This window comes from Oryzias latipes, chromosome 15 (assembly GCF_002234675.1).
Source record: "Oryzias latipes chromosome 15, ASM223467v1".
NCBI lineage: Eukaryota > Metazoa > Chordata > Actinopteri > Beloniformes > Adrianichthyidae > Oryzias > Oryzias latipes.
This window is the reverse complement of record NC_019873.2, coordinates 2,467,565-2,489,507: the sequence shown is the minus strand read 5'-3', so window position 1 is coordinate 2,489,507 and position 21,943 is coordinate 2,467,565. Positions and strand designations below refer to the sequence as shown.

Sequence of the window (21,943 nt, the reverse complement as noted above, 5' to 3'; positions counted from 1 at the left end):
TGGACAACCCATCTAACTTCCATGGAAATGCACTTCAAACACTTGGAAGGACAGGTGCCTTAGCTGATCCATGTCCACAGCTTTCATGTGTGCCTCCCTGGACCTGTGATCTCTTCCTTTCTTCTGGATAGAGAGGTGGATCCTCCTGAGATGTGCTGGTTTCATCCTGAGAGCAGATTGGCTTTACTTTAACTCAGGGCTTTACATTTTCTGATTCTCATTATAAAATGTACCTCATTACACTGAGCAGAACTAAGATTAATCGACCCCAAAAGTTTAACACAAGTAGCTAAAGCATTCTTCAGTTGTTTATAATGACTAAATACATGAAACAAAGAAAGGATTCATGTTTAGAGGAGCCTTTTAGTCCAACTCATGAAGGAGCCCAATTCTGCTTCAACAGGAACTTAGCTTGATCCTTCTTGCCTCAAATAGAACGTCTTCATTTGGAAATGAAAATCCTGCAGAGCCTCCCATAGATCCTGTCTCTAAATACTAAAGAATTGAGTTATACAAGTTTAGATTTGTGTATTCTGTAGACAGTCTTGTGTTTCTTTAAGAGGCACTTCAACAAAGCTGAGATGACACCTGATCAGCCTGAGCCATCAGTCCACGTGATGGCTTCTGCATGACTTGCTGAGAACACACTTGTTTTTTCTTCTCACGTTGGCTTTCAAAGTACGAGATCAGAGTTTTGAAAAATTCTCAGGACTGTCTTCCTTTGAACAGTCTGGGTTTCAGATCATGTCTGCTGAGTTACACAAACAGACACACAAGGAAGTGAGAAGTCACAAATGCCCCCATGCGACGCAAATGCTTTGCTGACTCAGCATCAAACACTTGCAAGACATCTGCAGATATCCGAAAAGATATTAGGGTGAAATGAAACAGTCGAGAAGAAACACATCAAAACTTAGTTTATTGCTATCATTCATATTCACACACCAAATAATCATGCATAGTGTTTTCATGTATGTACAGAGTATGAACATGTTACTGGAACGTATAAATACATTTCACATGAACTGAAGTTGAAGCTCAAACTGACAACAAGAACATTTCCAAAAGTTTCTAATATTTTCTGTCACCAAACAGAACAGTTTGTGTCCTGGCATTGTCCTGTTTTCATCGTTGGATAACTTCTCTAAGCCCCGCCTGATTCTGGAAATAATGGACGGAAACTGAAAGACAGTGAAAACTTAGATCTGATTCCAATCAAGCTAAAGTGAGAGCATGACTGTGGAAAAAACAGAAATCTCTGTTTTACCATGGCACTCTGAACCTGCTTCAAAGATCCAGGTGGGCACTGAATGAGACTTGGTTCTTACCTGGACATAAAACATGTTCCACTCTTTAACTTGGACAGTTAGTCTACATCAAAATAAATTAAAATGAAAAGTTTGACTTGATCATGCAGAACATAACCTTTTCTAGCGTCAGGCAAAGGTGCACATTTGTTTGTAGGTCGCATTTAAATAATATGACAAACTGAAGCAAAGAGAAATCTGAGGAATAGTTATATCGTATATAGTAACAGTTAAACCAGGAACGTGTGAAAGCTGCTGAATCCATGTAAAAGAGTGAAAATACACAGCGATAGTTAACAGCAATAAATAAACATGCATCTGAGTTCCCAGTCTGAGGTGGGACGTTCCTCTGCTCAGTGACTGCATGCTTTTTCTGAATCCCCCACTACTGCAGTAAAAACTAAACTCAACAATGTAAACATTTTAAATGAAGAGAAAAATTCCTGGTGACTAAAAAAGCCAATACCAGACATTTCATTTAAGTCTTTGGTACTTCGGGCACATCACTGCCAGCAACCACACAGCAGCATCTAAACTGACATGCTCAGTGCTGACAAAGCACAAGGTTCAAAAGTCTCAAGCATAGACCATCCAGACCATTTTTGATCACATTTTCTATTTCAACAGGATGTCATCCTGTTGAAATATTCGGGTCACTTCGTTTATATTCAAATCCCTCTGCAAAGTGTAACTCATGAAAATCCGGCTCCAGCTTCAGTCTTACAGAATAAATCAGAGAATCTACAGCTTGTAAAGACCAGTTCTGCATTTCTTTAGCAGCCATGTTAGTTGATTTTTGCTACACTAAACTTTACTACCACTAACCGGCAGGCAGAGCAGCTCAAATGACCCACAGCAGTTATGAAGGGACAAGTCAAAAGGAGTCAAATGAGCCTGGCTCCTAAAATCTAAACTTCTAAAAACGAATCTTTATAGAGACAAATCAATTGCTTTAGTAAAGAAAAGAAGCCCTCTCATTTCTGGTTCACTTCATTTTCTATTTTAACCTTAAATCACAAACATCCAACAATATTTGCAGCCTCCAGCTGTGCTCCTTGTTTGAAAACCCACAAGCCATGAACATGTGCTTGGTGACATCTTTGTTCTGTTCTTTGCAGATGTTTTTTTTAGCTGCACTGTCAGTCACAACAAGTGGGGCAAACAAGTGGGGCAAACATGGGTCAGAGGCTGGAAGCTAAGGAGATGATGGCCTGCAAATTAAAACAGCTCAACTGTATTTGAGCATGGTTTCCATCTCAAATACAAAAGAAAAAGATTTCAGTTCCTAGAATCAACTTCAAATACAAACATCCTGGTACGAACAAGTCGCAGCATTTTAAATAAATTGTATTCAATTGAAACGTATGAAACTGGACCAACCACCCAAAAAAAAAAAAAAAAAAAGTAGAGGACAAAAGAGACATTGAAAGATCTGGTAAGAGTTTCCCCTCTGAAGCAATGCTTGATCAAATACTTTTAACTTTCTCAGTGAGCGGGCTTATTCCACGCTTCATTTAAAACTCTAACTGTTCTATTTGAAGGCAAAGATGAAAGACTGAAAATCCAAGTATGAACAAGTGGAAACAAAATGAAACAGTATTTTGTTGCCACTTATCAGTGCTGATCATAATCCTTAAAGTTCAACTACCAAAAGCTTTTGGAAGCATCATTTCTTCCCTTTTGGTGTCAGAATCTCTGAAATCCCATTTTCTCTGGACCAGGTCGATCACGCTTTAGGGCAATGACAATCCCGGAGAGACTGTTAACCAAGCATGTAAATATCTATGAAGATGCTGAGATCACAACAAAATTACCTTATATGATTATGTAACTTTGGACACAAATCTAAGATCAGAAAGTGTTTGAGCCAAAGTCTAGACCATGCTAACGCAATGCTGTCTGGACAGTGGAATACACTTCTGGTCCTGAAACAGTCTTTGTCTCCCGCTCTCCAGGGCATACGATGCTCTCCAGCAAACACTAGAAGTAAAGATAATATGTCCAGTAGAGGAGGTTGACAATGACAAAAGACAAAGGGAAGGTGACTCTGGAGTAGTTGTCTATTTGGTGGGGGTTCTCCACATGACAGCAGTATATAACACGGAGGATTTTGCGAAGCATGGCCAGAGCAGTGAGGCACCAGTGGGTGGGCTCTGGAGGGGTGGTCTCAGACTTAGGCTCGCTGCCTGAAGGACTGGGGGGCCTGACTGTGAGCTCTGTTGTAGTGGGAGCTGGGGGAGAGGTGACTGCAGCCTCCTTGCGTCTCTTGGCCCTGTGGGGGTGACTTGAAATGGTTGTGATAATACCATTCATCTCATCATCCATGTCGTGCAGGTGGTGGCCATACTGTAAGAGAGGTATTGTCCAAAGAATAGGATTGGAGTAAAATGGAAGCATTAAAACACACATTTTCTCTGCAAAGTAAACAAGATGTGAATAATTGCAAAGACTATGACAGCAACCACCACAAAAGTTACAAGGACGAGGACTGCAACAACAAGGAGCACAACACCGAGGAGATCTATGGAACAGTATGTGTGAGAGGGCTTTACCATCAGCATGTGGGCATCAGGGTGAGTCAAGGTGCAGAAGTGTGCCACGGCATACTCAATAAGTGCCCCAAATATGAAGCTGAAGCAGATTCCCAAGTAGACATCGATGGCTTTGATGAAGCAGTTGGCATTGGGGAGAGACGTCCGGGCTCCCATCATCAAAGTGGTCATGGTGAGGACAGTGGTCACTCCTGGTTCACCATAAACGCACATACGGGGAAGGAAAGACATCAGAGATTGGAGGCATTGATAACAGAGATCATTTAACCAGAGCATTTTCAGGACAACATATAGAGGCATAACCCTCATGTTCTGTGAGAAACGGCTCCATTCCAAACCACAAAAACAAACAGTCCAGAGACGGACTGAGCTGCATTTACACACCCCTCTTTGAAAAACGCCAAACAGCTGTTTTTTAGTTGACTGCAGTCAACCAGTCCATCAGTTTTGGGATCACACTCTCTGAGTTGTTTGTCCCAGGACGCACCAGTTAGACAGCCCTTATTTCTGATGGGTTACAGTTGAGTTGCATCACCCAGGTTCTAGTGAATGGTTCTAGGTTCTAGTCAGTTGTACATAGGTTCACGTAGGTTCTTCCAATGTATAAAATGACTTGTGCCTTAGAAGCTAGAAATCATTAGGCTAGTTATGAAATTCAAGTGATCTGTGAAAAGCTGATAGTTTTCTGTTTCAAGCTTTATAAAAGTGAAAACAAACTGCATGATGTATAAATCCAGAACTAAGCAATAGCAGCAGACAATCAGAATCAAAAATACTTTATTGAGGAAATGTGTGCGTTACCGTAGCAGCATCATAATCATAAAAAGAAAATAGAATAATATAAAAAAAAAATAAATGCAAACAAATAAGGTGGTATAATACAGATTCAAATGAGATTATAAATGCACACTTTAATCCGGCTGTTTTGATAGTTCAAATTTTATTTCTGTAGATTAATTTGATAGTCCAAAAGTGACTAGTACTATGGCCAAAATATTTTTAGAAACACTTTTGTACCTTCTTCAGCGTCAAAAGGGCTTACCGGTATTTGTCTCATTTGCACACATTCTCACATTCATACACAGAAACACACATTCATACACTCACGCACACACCTATGCACAAACACCTACACACACACACCTACACACCCACACCTACACACACACACCTACACACACACACAATGTAAATAAATGGCGGTGTTGAACCCAAAACACAGAGGACCACATGTGTGGAAAACTCAAATACATGAACCTAAACATGAAGAAACAGGGAAACAAGAGAGAAAAAAATAGGTTGACAACAGCAGATGAGCTGGTAATGACAAGCAGACACTTAAATACAGAGGATGATTAACTGAAATGAAGGCAGCGGTAGATAATTAACAAATGAAACCAAGAGAGATGTAACTGGGAGAAAACAAACCCAAAAACATGATTTTACAAGAATCAAAGAAAACAAACCAAAAACAAAGGACACAATCAATCCGACACACACACTCATATTCACACGACAAAGCTGGCAGAGGTGCCATGCAAGGGGCGGACCAGAAACACTGTGGGGTTTAATGTCTCACCCAAACACAACTCAACATACAGACACAAGACCTGAGTGACCGCTCTACCCCTGCATCATGGCTGCCCCAAGTGTCTAAATTGAAGAGATTCACAAAAATATCTACAAAATATTATTAGGTAAAAAAACATACATAGCCATCAGCACTTTATGACCTATTCTCAATATGGACTTCATGCAAAATTAAGCCACATGGACTAAAAGAAAAGAAGCAGTAGGCTCAAGTGCCAAACCCCGCAAGCAGAGAAAGGAACAAAGTAGGCGCCACCCCAGGGGCTAACCTAGCAGGCAGCCAATCCTCCCAGACTCCTTCCTGCCAGTAGAGCCTTCCCATCCTATGAACAATATTCCATACAGGTCGGGATTGATCGACCGCCCACCCGAGCTCGCCACACCCAGACCCTGCATGTACCAGATGTACTGGTTCTGTTTTTCAAGATGTTCAAACATTTTAACTGATACCAGACTGTAAAGAAAGCAGATTTACTGTTGAGACAGCTTTTTGTCCAACATCAGAGAAAAAGAGCTACGAAAGTTTGACAAGAAATGTTGAGGGTTTTGAAGGCCCAAACTAAAGGGCATGAAGGATGGATGTGTTGTCTTAAACCTCAAACTAAACCTGCCTGTTACCAAGTATTTCTCATGTTGTGGCATCAGAGCAAAAGACAGATTCTGTCACGGCAGCAAGCCAAGCTCAGGTGGTAAGGCAAACCTTCCACAGTGGAGTCATGTATTCATTTCATTCAAAAAATTAACTGGGTTTTATTTGTATTTGGTTAGTATGCAGTGTACTTGGCAGGTTTTGATCATGTTGAAGATGGAGTATAAAGGCTTCTGTTTCTCTGCTTGCATATGTAAAACATGCTTACCTATACAAATACGTGCTGGAACAGAGGACAGAGAAATCCAAAAGGAAACCCAAGAGAGGACCACGAGCAGGCTTGAGGGGACGTATGTCTCCAGGATGAAATACAGAATGCTCCTCTTAAGCTCAAAGTGGAAAACCAGTCTAGGATAACGTCCTTTGAGATAAAGCAAAGAAATAAAAAACGGAATCAAATCAAATATATGATACTATTTTGGAAGTACTGACATAACATAAGTAAATGCAGAGTTTGACATGTTAAAGACAACAAATACAGATAAAACGAGTAATCATCAAAACCTTTTTAAAACGGTAGTGTTGTCTGTCATGATGTCAGATTTTGTGTTTACACATTGTTATTAAGATAGCAGTGTCACTATTTGCCTCATATTAAATTGTAGGGGACAAGTATGATCTTGATGTTTCAACACAGGTTAAGTGTCAATGCGTTTCTTAAAAACCCACCCCAATGAAAATGGTGTTTTTAACATGTTCTTTAAATGCCGTTTAAAAAAGCTTGTAGCTATGAAACTGATTAGAAACTAAAATCTTCCTGGGCAGAAGTCTTCCTGCTCTGCTCCATTCTGATGCATTCACTGTCAGACAAACAGATCCATGAACGTCTTTGTCTTTGTCTGAGCTGGAATCTGGATCAAAATGGTAAAACTGGACAGGTCCAATGTTCTGCCGTTGTTGCAATAGTAATGTCAGCTTGGGGTTGTTATGGGTTGCAAGCAAATGTGGGGGGTGTAAACAAAGGAATGATGGGTTCTCAGCAGAAGCTTACTTCTTCGCCAACAGTCCCGACCACAACTCAGAGGTGAGTTTCTAATGAACTCCTGCCGCTCTGCAGAAACTAAATAATTGTGCACAGCCATACCTCTCTGAACTTCTCTGAGCTTGCTCTCTAACCCCGGTGCCTCGAGTCTTCTGATCAGCTTTTCCTGGAGGAACCGAGGTCCAACAGGAAGTTCAGAGGGGAACGAGTGTTTTCAATCTGTGCAATGTGTTGCCACGGAGCCTTCAGCAGGCATAATCACTGTCTATTATTAATAAAACATATTAAAACCCATTTTTATTGCCAGGCTTTTGAGGCAGCATGAGCTGTTTTGGTTTGTTTTTATCTGGTGTTTTTGTAATTTTACGTCACTTATTTATACATTTTATCTTTAATTGTTTAGTCTTTTTTTTGTCTTTTGACTCAGGTCATTGTATCCCTTGTGCTATCCTAGGCACTTTAACGTTGGGACTTGGGTCATCTAGACCCACTAGACAGTGCTCTGAACCTTTTTTCTTCAATAATTTGTGATATTCACTGGTGTCCATGGATTACATGAAATCTTCCACCTTTATCCACCTTTGTCATGGTAGGGAGAACATGTCAATGTGAGGGGGGGGTCATCTAAGATAGCACAAGGGTTAAGGCTCCATATAAATTCATAAACTATAACTATAATTGGGAACACACAACAATATATCAAAATATGATTGAGGTGGGATCTTAAGCTGAAGTGTGTTCCAACAGATTCAGTAAAATATAGATCTTGATGAAATAAACCAAATAGGGGACTAGATACATGTGGTTTAAGTGCAGTGTGTTGGTATGACATTGACTGTCACAACTAAATAGTTGCTCCAAGAATAGAATATAAATTCAAAAAACATACTCTGGTTCTACGTGGTTATCCAGGAAAACAGGCATAGATGTAAACTTAGCCATTTCTGGTACTATGATGTTACATTTTGATTTTTTTTTTTTAAATTCTTAAGTGTATTTTTCTTACAATCCCTCTGACAGTAAGTTTACTCTCAGGCAGATTTGACATTGTGCTGCTCGGTCTTTGAGAGGAGAACCACAGCTATTTTAGCAACTACAGCCTTGTGCTGGTTACCAGTTTCATAGACGGCTTCTGACACAGATGTGTAGTGGTCCTCCACGGTGTACTGAGCCAGCTGGAGAGTGTCCAAACCACTGACGGACTCGTTTCCTCTGGTCCAGTAGAACATCACATCATTGATGTTGTAGCCCCCTGCACACAGAAAATCAATCTTTGGATTTCATGTACAACCATCTTCATGTACTTGATGTACCAGCAACGTTTATCAGGCACATTTAAACCTTCTACTGATCTGAATGGTAACTTAGACATCCCCCCCACGACTTTTAAGGCAAATGGCAGTGCACTTAAAGAATACACATTTTGGACTTGAGAATTTTAAGCCCAAACGGATCATTAAACACCAAAAAGTCTGTTGAGAAGCTGAGAATGCTGAGAAGATATTTCACCCTGCGGCGCCCTGAAGTGGTACTTTTGGGAATAACTGGCTCTTCTTAAAGTTTGAGGCTTGTAAGAGTCATGAACGTATAAAAGCAGTAGTGTTTTTTTCTTATCGTTTAGCAGATATTTGTTTGATACTGTCCTCTGCTCTAACGCCGTTCACTTGGAGCTGAATAAATCCTTCATGTCCAAAAGCTTCTTGGCACTGTGGCTTGTTGAGATCCCAGTCTTTAGGCATCTTTAAAATGCTGTTTGATTTGGTGGTGCTGGCAAAAACAGAATAGTTCTAACTGCAACGGTCCCTTTGTGGTTGAATGAACAAATGCTTTGTTTTTAATCTTGTGGAGTTGTTGCACTGGAAGCCGGCTTCTGCCTTCAGTCAGTCTCCTGCTGTCTCAGGCACTGTAACACCTTTGTGATGAACCGATTATTTTATTCAGCTTCTCTTTGGGGTGACTAAAAACAAAACAGCATCACTCTCTTAATTAGCAACAGCATAAGCAGAACCAGTACAGTGTTTGGAAATCCATCTAGAGGCTCTGAGCTGGAACCTCTGCATTCTGTTAAAGGTTTTTGCTGTACTTCTTTACTGTAACGTACAGTTTTTCAATCATTGACATTTTTCTCTAAAACTATCTCTGACAGAGATTTGCAGACACTTTCTTCTAGAAAACCAAAATGTGAAGAAAAGAAACAAATTGAAACTTGAAATTGATAAACTATACACTATTAATGATTCTAATCAAAACAGACAACCCAAATAAGTATAGAACTTTAAATGCAGTTTTGCTCGACAACCTGTCAGTTCAATCAAGTTTTTATCTTTCCACATATGATTGACAATTTTTACACCACATAAGTGCTTAGTCAAAATGTTTTCAGAGACACTTTACCACAGGAAGTGCTTGCTAGAGCACTTCACTTCCACTATCAATAAATCAAAATGTGTGAAAACATTGTCAAAACCACGAATGATCCACGTTAAAAATCGCAGAAAAACCACGCAAAGAACACGGAAGCCAACGTAGAGCGTGAACCGTGCATGACTATTCCGCTGTTTACATGCAACTCATTAGTGATTTGTGCATCAATGACATCTTTTTCACGTGAAATGATCGCCGTTTGCGTGACAAGTCTGTTAGACATACGTGGAACAGTCGTGGAAAGACACAAATTTGTGTTTGTATCTTGCTAAAATCACGCACATTTGCATAAGAATAACATAGTCATTGCATATAAACTACGTAAAATACGCATAAACTGCATATTTCTCAACCGACCAATAATTTTGAGCAGCTCTAAACAAATTTCACGTAAAGACCCGTTGGCCGAAACCAACCAAACAACAACAAACGACGATTGTTAGAAACACATAAATTATGTATATCACACATGTACGTATTGGCTGTGTGACGTGGCCTTGATGGTTCACTTTTTATAGCCTGTTTTAAACTCAACATGACATGAATTTCTAACCAAATCCCTCGCTCAGTCACTCAGGGAAATCTGTAAATCAGTAGAAGCTACACACATCAGAATACTATTCATTGAAAAAAAAGGGGTAGCAGCTCATGTTTTCTTGAAATGACTAACAGCTTGTGCATGTATCACTATGTAGTTAAGGACAGAAATCAAAAGAGCTGGAGTCAGGAAATCCTGCAGTTGAAATGGTGGAAACAACTGGGATGTTAATTGCTAGGAGCGATGCTGCGCTCTGATCCCGTTACAGCTGAGTTGTTTGGTATTGCAGCTCTTTGTGGGTGGGACAAAGACAAAAGAGGCGAGAATCAAAGAGGATGTTAAAACAAAGGCTACTCCAGAACATCTGTAGAAATATTTTAAATCGATAATTTGAGTGACAGATACCCATCAGACACTGTTAAATGCATTTCTGGTGTCCATTCAATGCATCAAAAGGGTGAGAAAAGAAGGAAGGGGAGTCCTGGTGAAGTCCTCCTCACTCTTGCCTCATCCCATAACAGACTAAACATGCATATTGCACTCTGCCCTGGAGAGCTTAGATAACCTAAATAACACTTAAATAAGAAGTCATGCTAATTTAATATGATCAAGGATGCCAGTATTATCTAGAGCTTTTGATGCATCAATTCACCAATACACACTAATGCAAGGCATGACATATAACCAGGGTCCTCTTTTCAGATTTCCATGGAGCAAACAGGAAAACTAGCTTTCAATAAGGCGCATTTTCCTCATTTATCTGCAGAGGGAGTAAGAGAACAGGAAGAAACATCTGGCTGTTGGGGCTCTTTTATTAAGCCCATGAAATTTGTGTGTGAAATTGTCATAAATTTGCTGTTGCTCACTTACACCCATATGGGCTACATATGGCTACAGGAAGAGGGAAATCCCCACTTTTAGTGCTGAAACCTCCAATGAATTTCTGTCTTCTTTGCTGCAGAAGAACTTGTTATTCTTCTGACGTGATACAGCAACAAGGCGGCACAGATTAGAGACACAGATGGATGGTGACATGCATTAAAAGAAGCCACGGGGGGGGGGGGGGGGGGGGGTACATTCAGCTCCACTCTGAAGCGTGGCCCCTTCCAAAGCAAATAGACAAAAGACATTTTTTTAAACGTGCAGCACAAAAAGTAGTTTCCAAAGGAATGAAGCCTACTTCTGACTCCTTTTGCTGTCAGAACTCTGTAAATATTTTACTGCAATCCTGATTTAAACACCCCACACACTCCCACCACATGGCTCCTTTTTAATCTCCTTCCTGTGCAGAGGATCCAGTTTTGGCACAACATTAAAAGAACTAAATCCTTGAATATACATCTTCATAAAGAGACACAGGGACAGAGCAGGAGGGAGAGGGAACCTGAGGAGTACAGGATGAAGAACAAATAGAGCAGCAGGAGGAGAGAAAACATTTGTTATTTTGTTGTTGTTGTTTTTTTTTGGGGGGGGGTCACATAGAGAAATGAAATAGCAGACTTTTAACCCAGAATTAATAAAGCAGGTAAGGATAAATATATCTTTATACCTAATTTTGAACTCCATTGTCTTCTGTCTTCTCAGTGGCCTAAATGTTTCATTTGCCACTGGAGTCCTGAGGGCTCTATGTGGATCAGAGCAGCCTTACCTGCCTGGATGTCATTTATAGCATGGAGCTGGCACACACAGCCATGAGGGTGGTGGGTGGTGATGGGTGGGGGGTTTCCTTCTCCCACCCTCCGAATGCCAAAACAAGACATCAATGAAACATATCATTTCTTGATCGGTTCTTTGAGTTTTGAGTCTGCATGATGCCAAAACAATCCGGGTTGATAGTAAAGAGGTCAAAGGATCCTTTATGCTGATGAGTTTCTGAATTTACACTGCTGCTTCTGTTATGGCATTGTTGCACAGAGAAGTATCCTTGATGAGCCTTTCAGCCCCAGCACAAATTTCTAGGAACTTCAAGAGTTATGAAGACTTTCTTGCAGAAAGGTAGAAGGTAGAAGGTTTTCGAGAAGCAACAGAGTCCAACGTATCAACAGATCTGAGTTCCCTGGTTAGAGGAACAGGATCAACGTTGCAGTGTTGTGCAGCGCTCCTCAAGCTAACATCAGTTTGATAAATAGGTCTAAATCAAGAAATGTAGTGTCTCCCCCAGGGGAGGGGTCAAAAGAGGAGTAGAAATCTCACACACCCCAGGGAGTAACAACTAATAGGACTTCAACTTTTAACTTTTACTTTAATTTGTCACTGGAACATAAAATGAAAAAATTAACGAGTTGTGAAAAAAAATGATCTGATGCGGAAAAAAACAAATTGACCTTCAAAGACTAATATTTTCTTAAAGCTGCATTAGAAACATCTTCCCACACTGGTAGAGAATTCTCCCCCCCCCCCCCCCCCCAATACAACTTCTATAGATAAAAAGACCCCCCAGCTCTTATGAAGCTTCACCTCTCTTAATTCAATTCAGTCTAGGAGTCTGTCTGGATGTTTGGTCATGACCGCTCAGGCAGCACTTTTGCAGTGTTGGTGATCACTGCTGTGATGTAAAACCCTTCAACCTCCAGCACCACCACTTCCTAAGAACCAACACCAGATCCTGTTTGGGAGAACATCACAAAGAAACCATGTCAAATCCACGTGGTTGTAGGAAAAAGACTTTCCTCTGTGTCCATAGACCGCGTGGGGAGATGCGGGATGAGAAGAATGTGTCAAGCTCTCCTTAAAAACACAGTTGGGAAACAAAAGTGAACAAAAGCACCAAATTGGCCTGAGCAGCTTTTAACAATAACATTGACTTCTAAATCAAAAGCACACCAATCTATTGAGCAGGAAATGGCAGGAAATCCCACATCTGAAACATTTGCTCCATGAATATTAATTCATCTTTTTCTCTCACAAAATTTTCACTATCAACAAATTCCTTCTTTAATCAAATAAAATATAAAAATCACTAACAATTCCCTGAATGCGTTTAAAGCCATTAATGCCTCGTTCACACCAAACGCGATCCAGGCGGTGACTTTGCTACTCGATGCCGGTCCAAAAATGTGCTTATGAGCTTGATGCCTCTGACGTGTGTGGGAGGAGCTACAGCCAAATGTTTTTAACCTGATTGTTACATGGAGCGGTGTCTGTGTGTATTCAGTTTACAATGCATGACAAGAGATCAGGTTGATTTCTTCTAAAGAGTTCTATAAAAGCGTCTGTAATCAAGTCTCCATGTCTGGGTTCATAGGATCATTCAGAGATTCTCCCAGAACGGTGAGGTTTACTCCTGCTGCAGGAGCCAAGTCTGCATGACGGCCGTCTGCTGTGTTTCCGTGTCTATGTGACCCCGTTTGACAACTGTCTGTCCAAGGAGGGAAAAAATCAGAAAACAATTACAGGATCTTTTTATTGTTGTCTCAATGAAAATGCAAGAAATATATATCCTAAAGTTCAGTAACAGAATAATCTGCTTCTCCCCATGTTGGATTAGGACTCCACCTGCTGATTGTGTCACTGAGCACGTCACATGTGCATCTGAGTCCCTGATTGGCTGACGTGACGCATCGTCCTCGCCAAAATTCAGATTTTTAAACTCTGGACGTGTCGTGCTGCGCTGCCCAAATTGCGCCCCAATGCTGAAATGGTGCTGCTGCCAGTCTGACACGCCATGCGAATGGCGTTCGGTGAACGCAGCTTTAGTCTTATGCACCTGTACAGGTCAACCCCCCACACAAGTGCCGCAGGTTTTTGGGTTGAGCCAGTAGAGGGTTGCAGAGAGGAGGGGCTGCCTCTTAGGGGGGCAGATGTGTCTCACAGTTCCCTTGAGGCTCGTCCTATGAAAATGGAGCTTAGGATTGTAGCGTGCAATATCTGTGTCTGAAATTTACAAAAACCCCTTTTGTCATTTAGGCTTAACTTTATTTAAATTAATGACATTTGTATCCTTTTTCCTTTTTTTGTTGTTGGACCAGACAGAAAAGAAGAAGATGAAAGAAGGGAGGGATGTCGGAGACTGGGGGTAAGGGGACAGAAGAAAGGGGGGAAAGGGGAGTTAAGGAAGTCAGGAGGATGATTACAGAGGAGGTGATGGGGGGGGGGGTACAATGATCAAGAAACAAGATGCTGCAGGATTATCATGATTATTCTTTGCTACAAATGTCAGTGAAAAGGGGCGGGGCCTGTCCACACACATACTCAAGTGTTACAAACATACCTGTTACATGACACAATCATTTCTATTTTGATGATCCTATTGTTAGTTTGATTTAGACAAGAATAATGATGCCAAAGGTAACACTCCAGTAATATTACTGTCACTTTAAATATTATACATATTTATCTTATTTTCATTTAGCCTATTATTATTTGTAGTTGTATCAACATGATCATTATTTGTATTAATGTGGTTACTGTCATGATATTGATACTAATAATTCATTTATATGGCATCTCTTTTATTTGTATTGATTTATCTATTTTTGCCAACATTATTGTTCTTAAATATACACTGAGCAGGCTCAACTACACCCAACACACACAAATCCTTTATGTCAATCTACATCTTCACTTTCTCTGCATTTTTTTCATTTTTTGATTACGGTCTTTGCTTGTTGATTTAAAATGATGGGGGTGGGATGGAGGTTTATTGAAGGTGAACACACCTGAAAACATTACTTCATAAAAACATACATAAAGTGAAATAACAGAAAAGATAACTGAACCCAATGTGGTAAAGTATTTCTGCTCTGTACTTTGTTTTTAGTTTCTTTTTATGTATGACTTAGTTTTTTAATTCAGGTCACAAACTCTCCTGACCTGCAATGACCCAGCTTCTGACTGCTGGGAGACATCATCAGTCCTTAAAGACACACGTACGCATGCAGGCGGTGCAGAAGATGAGAGGAAGTCATGTGTTTGATCCCTGAGTTTGATCAGGTTCACTCCAGATCAAACCCGCACAGCACTCTGCCGCCACAACTCTTTACGTTTTCTTTACTGGGTAAGAAGTGTCCTTACAGCTTTCCAGTTGCAGTGTGCACGTCTGCTTGTCCATGGGATATTTTGTCAGGTCCATGTTGCAAGCCACAGTGGTTGTAATCCTAAAAGCAGAAGAAAACAACATTTTTATTAAAGGTGTATTTGAAGAATATAATGATATTCTTAAATTTAGTTTAAGCTGAAATGTTTCCTGATTAGAATTTAAAGATTTTAAATAGTGCCTTACTAATATTTTCTTTTATTAAAACATTGGGGTGGAAATATCATTCTTTGAGGACAGGATACGTAATAAAACAGAGGATGAATGGAGCCATTAATAGTGAGATTTGGGGCAGAAACGTCTCTCCATCAGTGAGCGCACTGAGGATAAAACATGGCTGCAAGCACGACAATGATCTCAAACACATCGCACAGACAACCCAGTGGCTCCTCAATAAGAATTTCAATAAATATGTTCAAAAAACAACAACACAATGTGACTTGCTGGATGCTTTGTTTACATTTTGTCTTACTGCTGACGTGTATCTATGATGAACATTACAGACTTCTAATCGTTTTAAGAGAGACAAATACACTGACTAAAACCTTTGAAGAAAAACTAAACCAAGCAGCGTGTTGACTCATTGGCTCATTGTTCTTAGACCAGGGGTGTCACACCTAACTATACTGTACAATGGGTCTTAATAATAAAAAAAAGACTTCTATAGCTTAAGGGTTTATTTAATATTTATATAGAACTTTAAAATTATCTTATTAATTAATTCTACCTGCAAAGCCTGCAAAACAGAAAAATCAACCAAATAGAAAATAATTCAACTTCTCACTGACTATCAACTGTCAAAAATATGATTAAGAGGAAACAGGAGTGTATGTTACAGCAAGAAGAAAACTAAAACATAAATAAATTAATTAATTAAAGCTCAGTTGGCTACTTTGTGATTCACAGCAGCTGATGCTGGACAGTAGAACCGACTAAAGTGTATCTAACAGCTGTGGGGCTGACTTGGGGCCCACCTTGACTGCCCAGGTACTACAGGTGTCCTGGGTATGACAGTGAACCTCAGATTTTGCTTGGAAGTTATAAAATCTACATTCTTGTTAAAAAAAATCAGAAGGTCCTGTAAATGCAACAAAAAAGAAACTGGCTCATTTTACAGCAAGAGCACAAATTCACAGGATTGACGGAAGATATTTTTCATAAAGATGACTCCTGTGTGATGATTAGTTCCCATTTATAGAAGAAGCAAGGACTCCTGCTCATGGGCTTTAAATAGGCTCTCAACCCACAAACACAATGGAAGTGTGTTGATGAATTTGTAGTGTATTGGCAGTGCACCCAAACCGGCTCCAACAATGATCAGTTTTTATCAGGCAGGCCAGATAGCTGGCTGTCCTGCAGTTCCAGATTTTTACCCCCACTATTTGTGTCTCTTTTCACAGCCTCTGCTCCGTGTCCCCACTGGGTTTTCCATCTTTTGTTAGTTTTCTTGACTGCTGCGCCTCCTCTGCTCTGCATTTTCTGTCACAGTTAGGGTCTTTGTATCCCCATGTAGAAGCGATGCTCCATGAAGATGCACATTCAGACGTCAAATTTTCTTTTCTTTTGTGAAGTCTTGAACACTTTTGAAATAAAGAGAAGCCAAAACCTCACAGACAACATTTGTGTAGCAGCAAGTGTCTAAAGCCATAAAGAAAATCTAAATCAAGAAAGAAAATTCTGTTTATCTCTGTCCTGTAACCACTTTGAAGATTTGTGGTCTTAAATTAAGAGCCCCATTATTTTTTGTGTGCTAGGAATCAGTCACTAACCACTTGGAAAGATTTGAATGTAAAATGTATTAATAACCCCAGAAGGAGATTGTTATGTGTATTTTTTGTTGTTTTTTTTAAGCAAAAATCACTCATTTCCATGCAAGAGTGGTCACAGCAAAAAGCACAGAGTGAAGACTGTCAGGTGAGAATCATTGCTCAGCATCAGCAACCCTTCCACATGCAGTCAGGACTTGACCCACAAGTTAGATCTCTCTTTCCACATTCTAGTGTGGGATCACAGACACTGCTAACGGCTGCTGAGTCTGGTTCACCATCTGTGATCTTCTACTGGATCTGTCAGTAGCCTTCAACCAAAACATACCCCCTAGACCCCTTTACTCCCGTTTTGTTCTCCCTGCTTTTGAAAAATTACAAATGATGGAATATTTTTTATGAAAAAAACTTTATGTTAACATCCCTGTAGGAAATTGTCTCAAACACAAAGTTCAACTAAATCCAAGCTGTGAAAATGTTTCAGATCAATGCAGCAGATGTTTTGTGAGTTCCAGCCAGCTTGAGCATCCCATAAAGAGAAATACTAGAACGCACTCAGCAGAGCATTTCTGGTAGCAACAGCCTTGATACGGATTTGCTGTTTGTGGTTTGATGCTCCAAAGTTGGATGTTACAACCAGAGACCAAAATCTCCAGATAAGATGAACGGTAGTTAAAAACCAAATGATTATTTTACAAAGAAAAACTATAGGTGTTATTTAATAAATGATATCATGTTAAATTCAAACAGAGAGGAAGTCACATCATCAGAAAACATCAGATAAAAACAACTGTTTTCTTTTCTAAGGAACTCCTGTATTGATTTCTAATCAATCTTTGTCTTCTGCTTTTGGCGTTTTCACGCCGTCAATGGAATGGTTGATTTTCAATCCCACATGAGTTGTTTGTGTTTTCGAGCTGGAACCCCCCCCCCCCCTCCCCCTCCTGATTCTGCTTCCAGTTGATTCATTTTTACATGAAACCAGAACAGAAACAGCCTAAAAACATGATCATGTTTTGGATTCTCGTCATTGACAGTAAAGATGCAGCACTCTCATGAGGGGGGGGGGTTTTCAGCTCAACACCGGCTCTGTCATGTTACAAAGACACTACTAGTAAAGTTCCATACAACGGGCCTCTTATTATATGTATTAAATACAGTTTATATGAATGTTCTATGAATTCATTTTGTTGCATTCATCCTCCACGTCTTAAAGTTTGCACCGTCTGACTTTAAACCGTGATCACATGTAGACGACACACGGAACAGCCCTTTAATCATTTAGTATTGATCATTGATCATCAGTGTGTAACAACACCGCCGTCTCCCAATCAACCCTTTTTCTTAAAGTTTCTGTTGCTGCTGTTAGTCCAACAGGTTTATCCTCCAGTTCAGCCTGGATCCTGGTAAAAATCCTCACGTTCCGCTGCTGCATCAGCCAAAAACTGAAAGCTACACGGAGGCAACTAGCCTACAGGGGGGTGTAGGGTAGGGGGCACTTCTAACTTTTTTTTCTCCCAACCTCGGGAAAGAAGTTTTTCTTTGCTTGCTGCTGTTTTCACATCTGTGCTTTGCTAGAGATGGGTGGGCTGACCTTACTCCAAACAACAGAAGCCCAAGAAAGCGGAAAGCTGGGAAAATAAAATCCAGATTTTCACAAAAATAAATGGTCTTAAACAACAAATCTGAATTAATCAATAAAAATGATTTATGGCACGCCTTAGCTCAAACACTTCCACTGCTGCATCAGGGATCCTAAACCATTTCTAAAAATGGACTCCAACACATCCTCTGTTTGGATTCTTGGATCTTGGTCCTCACATGCTGCCTGGAGGAGATGAAGGCACGATAACCTCCTTCAGCCAACTTCTTCTCCTTTTCGTCTTTTTTGTCTTCAGTGTGTCGTCACAGCATTCAGCTTCCTCCATCTATCCCTGTCTTCTTCACCCTCTAACACCAGCTACACTATATTACCAAAAGTATTGGCTCAGCCATCCAAATAAACCACTTGAACTAACTACAGGTGTATCAAATCATCACTCAGTCATCCAGACTGTTTTCACAAACATTTGTGAAAGAATATTCCGCTCTCAGGAGCTCCGTGAATTCCAGCCTGGAACTGTCATTGGACGCCACCTGTACCACAGATCCAGTGGTGAAATGTCCTCTCTCCTAAATCTACAGTCAGCTGTCAGCTCTATCAGAACAACATGGAAGAGTTTGGGAACAACAGCAACTCAGACACCAAGTGGTAGACCACAAACTGATGGAGAGGAGTCAGCGGATGCTGAAGCACAAAGAGGTCACCGACTTTCTACACAGTCAAATGCTCCAAACTTCATGTGACCTTCAGATTAGTCCAAGTCCAGCACACATAGAGATTGATGGAATGGGTTTCCATGACCAAGCAGCTGCATCCAGACACACATCACTGAGTGCAATGCAAAGTGTCTCTATGTTAATTTTGTATCTGTTTTATCTGTTTTTTTACAGGACTTTTGGAAGTTCTTTAACCCTTTAAGACCAAGGCGGTTGAGGTTCTCAGTGTTAAACAACACGTTCACTGCAGATAAATTTATCTTTTTTTTTTCTATCTTTTTTACAGGTTCTTCCTGGACTCGTTTGGCTCAAGAACCTCAAGAAGATGACTTTCTTGTTGTTCTCTGACAGTGCTGTACTCAAATAATAGTGAGACACAGTTTCTTGCATTGCAAACATACTCAGCCCGTCCAACACATTCTCCTTTACCCTTCTTTATTCCCAGGCCTACTTCTGTTCTTTTGTCTTTACTACAAAATACATACCCTAACAGAATCAAACAATCAGCTAGCCTACCTCAGAGCATAAAGGACTGTCCCGTTGGGGAAGATGCGGATCAGTCTGTTCTCCACAGTGATGTCATGTAGGAAAGATTTCTTGGAATCAACAATAAAAGTGTCAGGGACCCAGAGGAGCTCCACCAGTCGCCCGTCAAGGCTCAGGCTCTTGTTGCCCTCGAACACTAAACGCTCGTCGGTCCAGCGCTGGCGAAGAAAGATGGTGGCTGTGTAGTCCTGAAGAAAGAGCGCAAACAAACTCCTCAATGATTTGCTGACAGGGATATAAGTATTTTCCAAAGTAAATTTTGGAACTCATCAAGAAACATTCATTCTTTACAACTAGTTTATTCAGACTTTTTGTTTTCACAGTGTTTGCATTTGGATAGAAGGACTAATAAGTCATTCTTTTTCTGATGTGGCCGTATGTAAAGTAACTAGCCGTACAGAAGAATAAAACCAAAGCTCTTTTATGTCACCCAGGTCAACTTGTCCTGGTCAGGGATTACTGGGTTGCTGGAGGCCACACAACTACTTTCTGATAAAGGTGGGGTACACCCTGGCAGAGGTTTGTGACCTGAGCCTCTGTAGCCACTTGTGGCACTTTTACCACTCTATTGTGGCCGAGGAAAAAAAATATCATGCTGTTTTTAAGCCTAAGCCTTTTAAGTAAACTGTTTCCATATATATGTTTACATATCAACTTCAGCACACTAAAGAATGATTTTTTAAATGAAATATGAATTATTTTTCGTGAGTTCATTTTCCTACCCAGAAGTAAAATGACTCGACCTCTGAGGCACCGCCTTTTGCTCCTTGTGGGTGACGCCCATTTCCTGACCATGACACAGGAATGAACATTATAATACACCTAGAAGCTCAAAATCTTGATTTTGCATATGTGTTCTTTAAGGTTAGGGTTGTGTAAAGTTGTTTTAATGGTGCTATTAATATTACATTAAATAAAGAAGCCTTGTGTGATCTATCATTCCTCCAGACTGCACAAATAACACTGAAGTAAATGATAGAAAAAAGTTTGATCTTCTTTATGCTCTGTTTATTATTATACGATTAAGAGAGCAAATTATCTTAAGCTGTAAAACAATGTTTAGTTATTACACAACGGGGAAAGTTGTACATACGTCTTTTTTTTTCTTTTGGATCTGTAATCAAAGAAGTCATATTTATTCATGGAAACATTAGTGAGTAGGGAAAATAATTATGGTCCACCAAAGTAGACTTACCTGTACATAAAACTAAAGAATGTGTCTTTGTTGACCTCTGTTCTTCACTTTTTCATATTGAAATGAATTGCTGCAGCAGATGACCCTTTGTAGCACAATTTGTCTTATTTCTATAGGAATGAATATGTGCCTTTGTAAAGAGTAAAAACCAAAGCCATTATATTTCCATGGTTTAGTCAAAAGAGCAAAAGTTTAGCTCTAAATTGAAAAGACAGTTACATAAACACAGCAGGGTTGTATTTTTCTAAAGGGTGAAACAAGATTTTGTGGCCTTTAATAAGTTTTGGTCAATGAGAAACTGGCCTCAAAAGCTATTTTAGTGATGAAGGTTGCAGACCCCTGGCCTGGACGATGTGCCAGTCCATTGCAGGCCACTCCCACAACCACACACAGTCACATTCATACCTAAGGGGGGGAATTAAAACAAGAACCAAACCTTGAACTTCTCTAAATAAAGACTCTCTTAATCTTTATCTAAAAGAAACACTGTAAAACTTTGGGTGGATTTTAGGTTAATGTGTGTAGTCATTAAATTGTTTATTTTTGCTAAATGTTGAACATTTAGTATTTTTGCTCTAAATCCTGTGTGGTCCTGCACGACATAACCTCTTATTCATCTCTATATCTTCGCATGTAGTAAAATGACAATAAAACTCAACTTAAACTATTAAATGGGTGCATTATAAACCTAATTTTAGGAAAATTGTCAAATGTATGTGTTTCCTTTTCATCAAAAGAAGCAGCTAATGGCCAAAGGTTTGCCAGACCCTTTCCCTTCATCTTGTAGCTACTCTGTCACCCATCATGGCAAAAGTTCTACGGAGCAAAGCATCTATCTACCAACGGGACTTCTCTGTAGCTCACACTGTATATATGTCAAATGTTTAACCCATAGAAGGAAACAAAACAGAAAAGAGTCATTAAACATAAAAAATAAGTATATAAAAAATCTTACCATGTTGATCTCTGAGATGGTGTCAATACTGGCGATATCCAAACTCATGCCCACAGTTACAGGACCATCTAGAAGAAGGGCAAAT

At 40.0% G+C, this 21,943-nt stretch overlaps 1 protein-coding gene across 3 annotated transcripts in view; it reads right to left on the bottom strand.

Moving 5' to 3' along the window:
* Window positions 1-898: 898 nt before the first annotated feature.
* The window catches only part of LOC101156601 (gamma-aminobutyric acid receptor subunit pi), a 118,905-nt gene continuing 97,860 nt past the window's right edge, over window positions 899-21,943 (bottom strand). For all 3 annotated transcript variants that reach the window (XM_020709247.2, XM_004076879.4, XM_020709248.2), the window contains exons 4-10: window positions 21,859-21,926; window positions 19,679-19,896; window positions 15,056-15,138; window positions 8,195-8,332; window positions 6,307-6,459; window positions 3,860-4,050; window positions 899-3,653 (exon numbers count right to left, since the gene is read on the bottom strand). In XM_020709247.2, coding sequence (XP_020564906.1) covers window positions 3,288-3,653; window positions 3,860-4,050; window positions 6,307-6,459; window positions 8,195-8,332; window positions 15,056-15,138; window positions 19,679-19,896; window positions 21,859-21,926 — 1,217 coding nt within the window. In that variant the 3' untranslated portion in view covers window positions 899-3,287. The remainder of the gene's footprint in view (window positions 3,654-3,859; window positions 4,051-6,306; window positions 6,460-8,194; window positions 8,333-15,055; window positions 15,139-19,678; window positions 19,897-21,858; window positions 21,927-21,943) is intronic.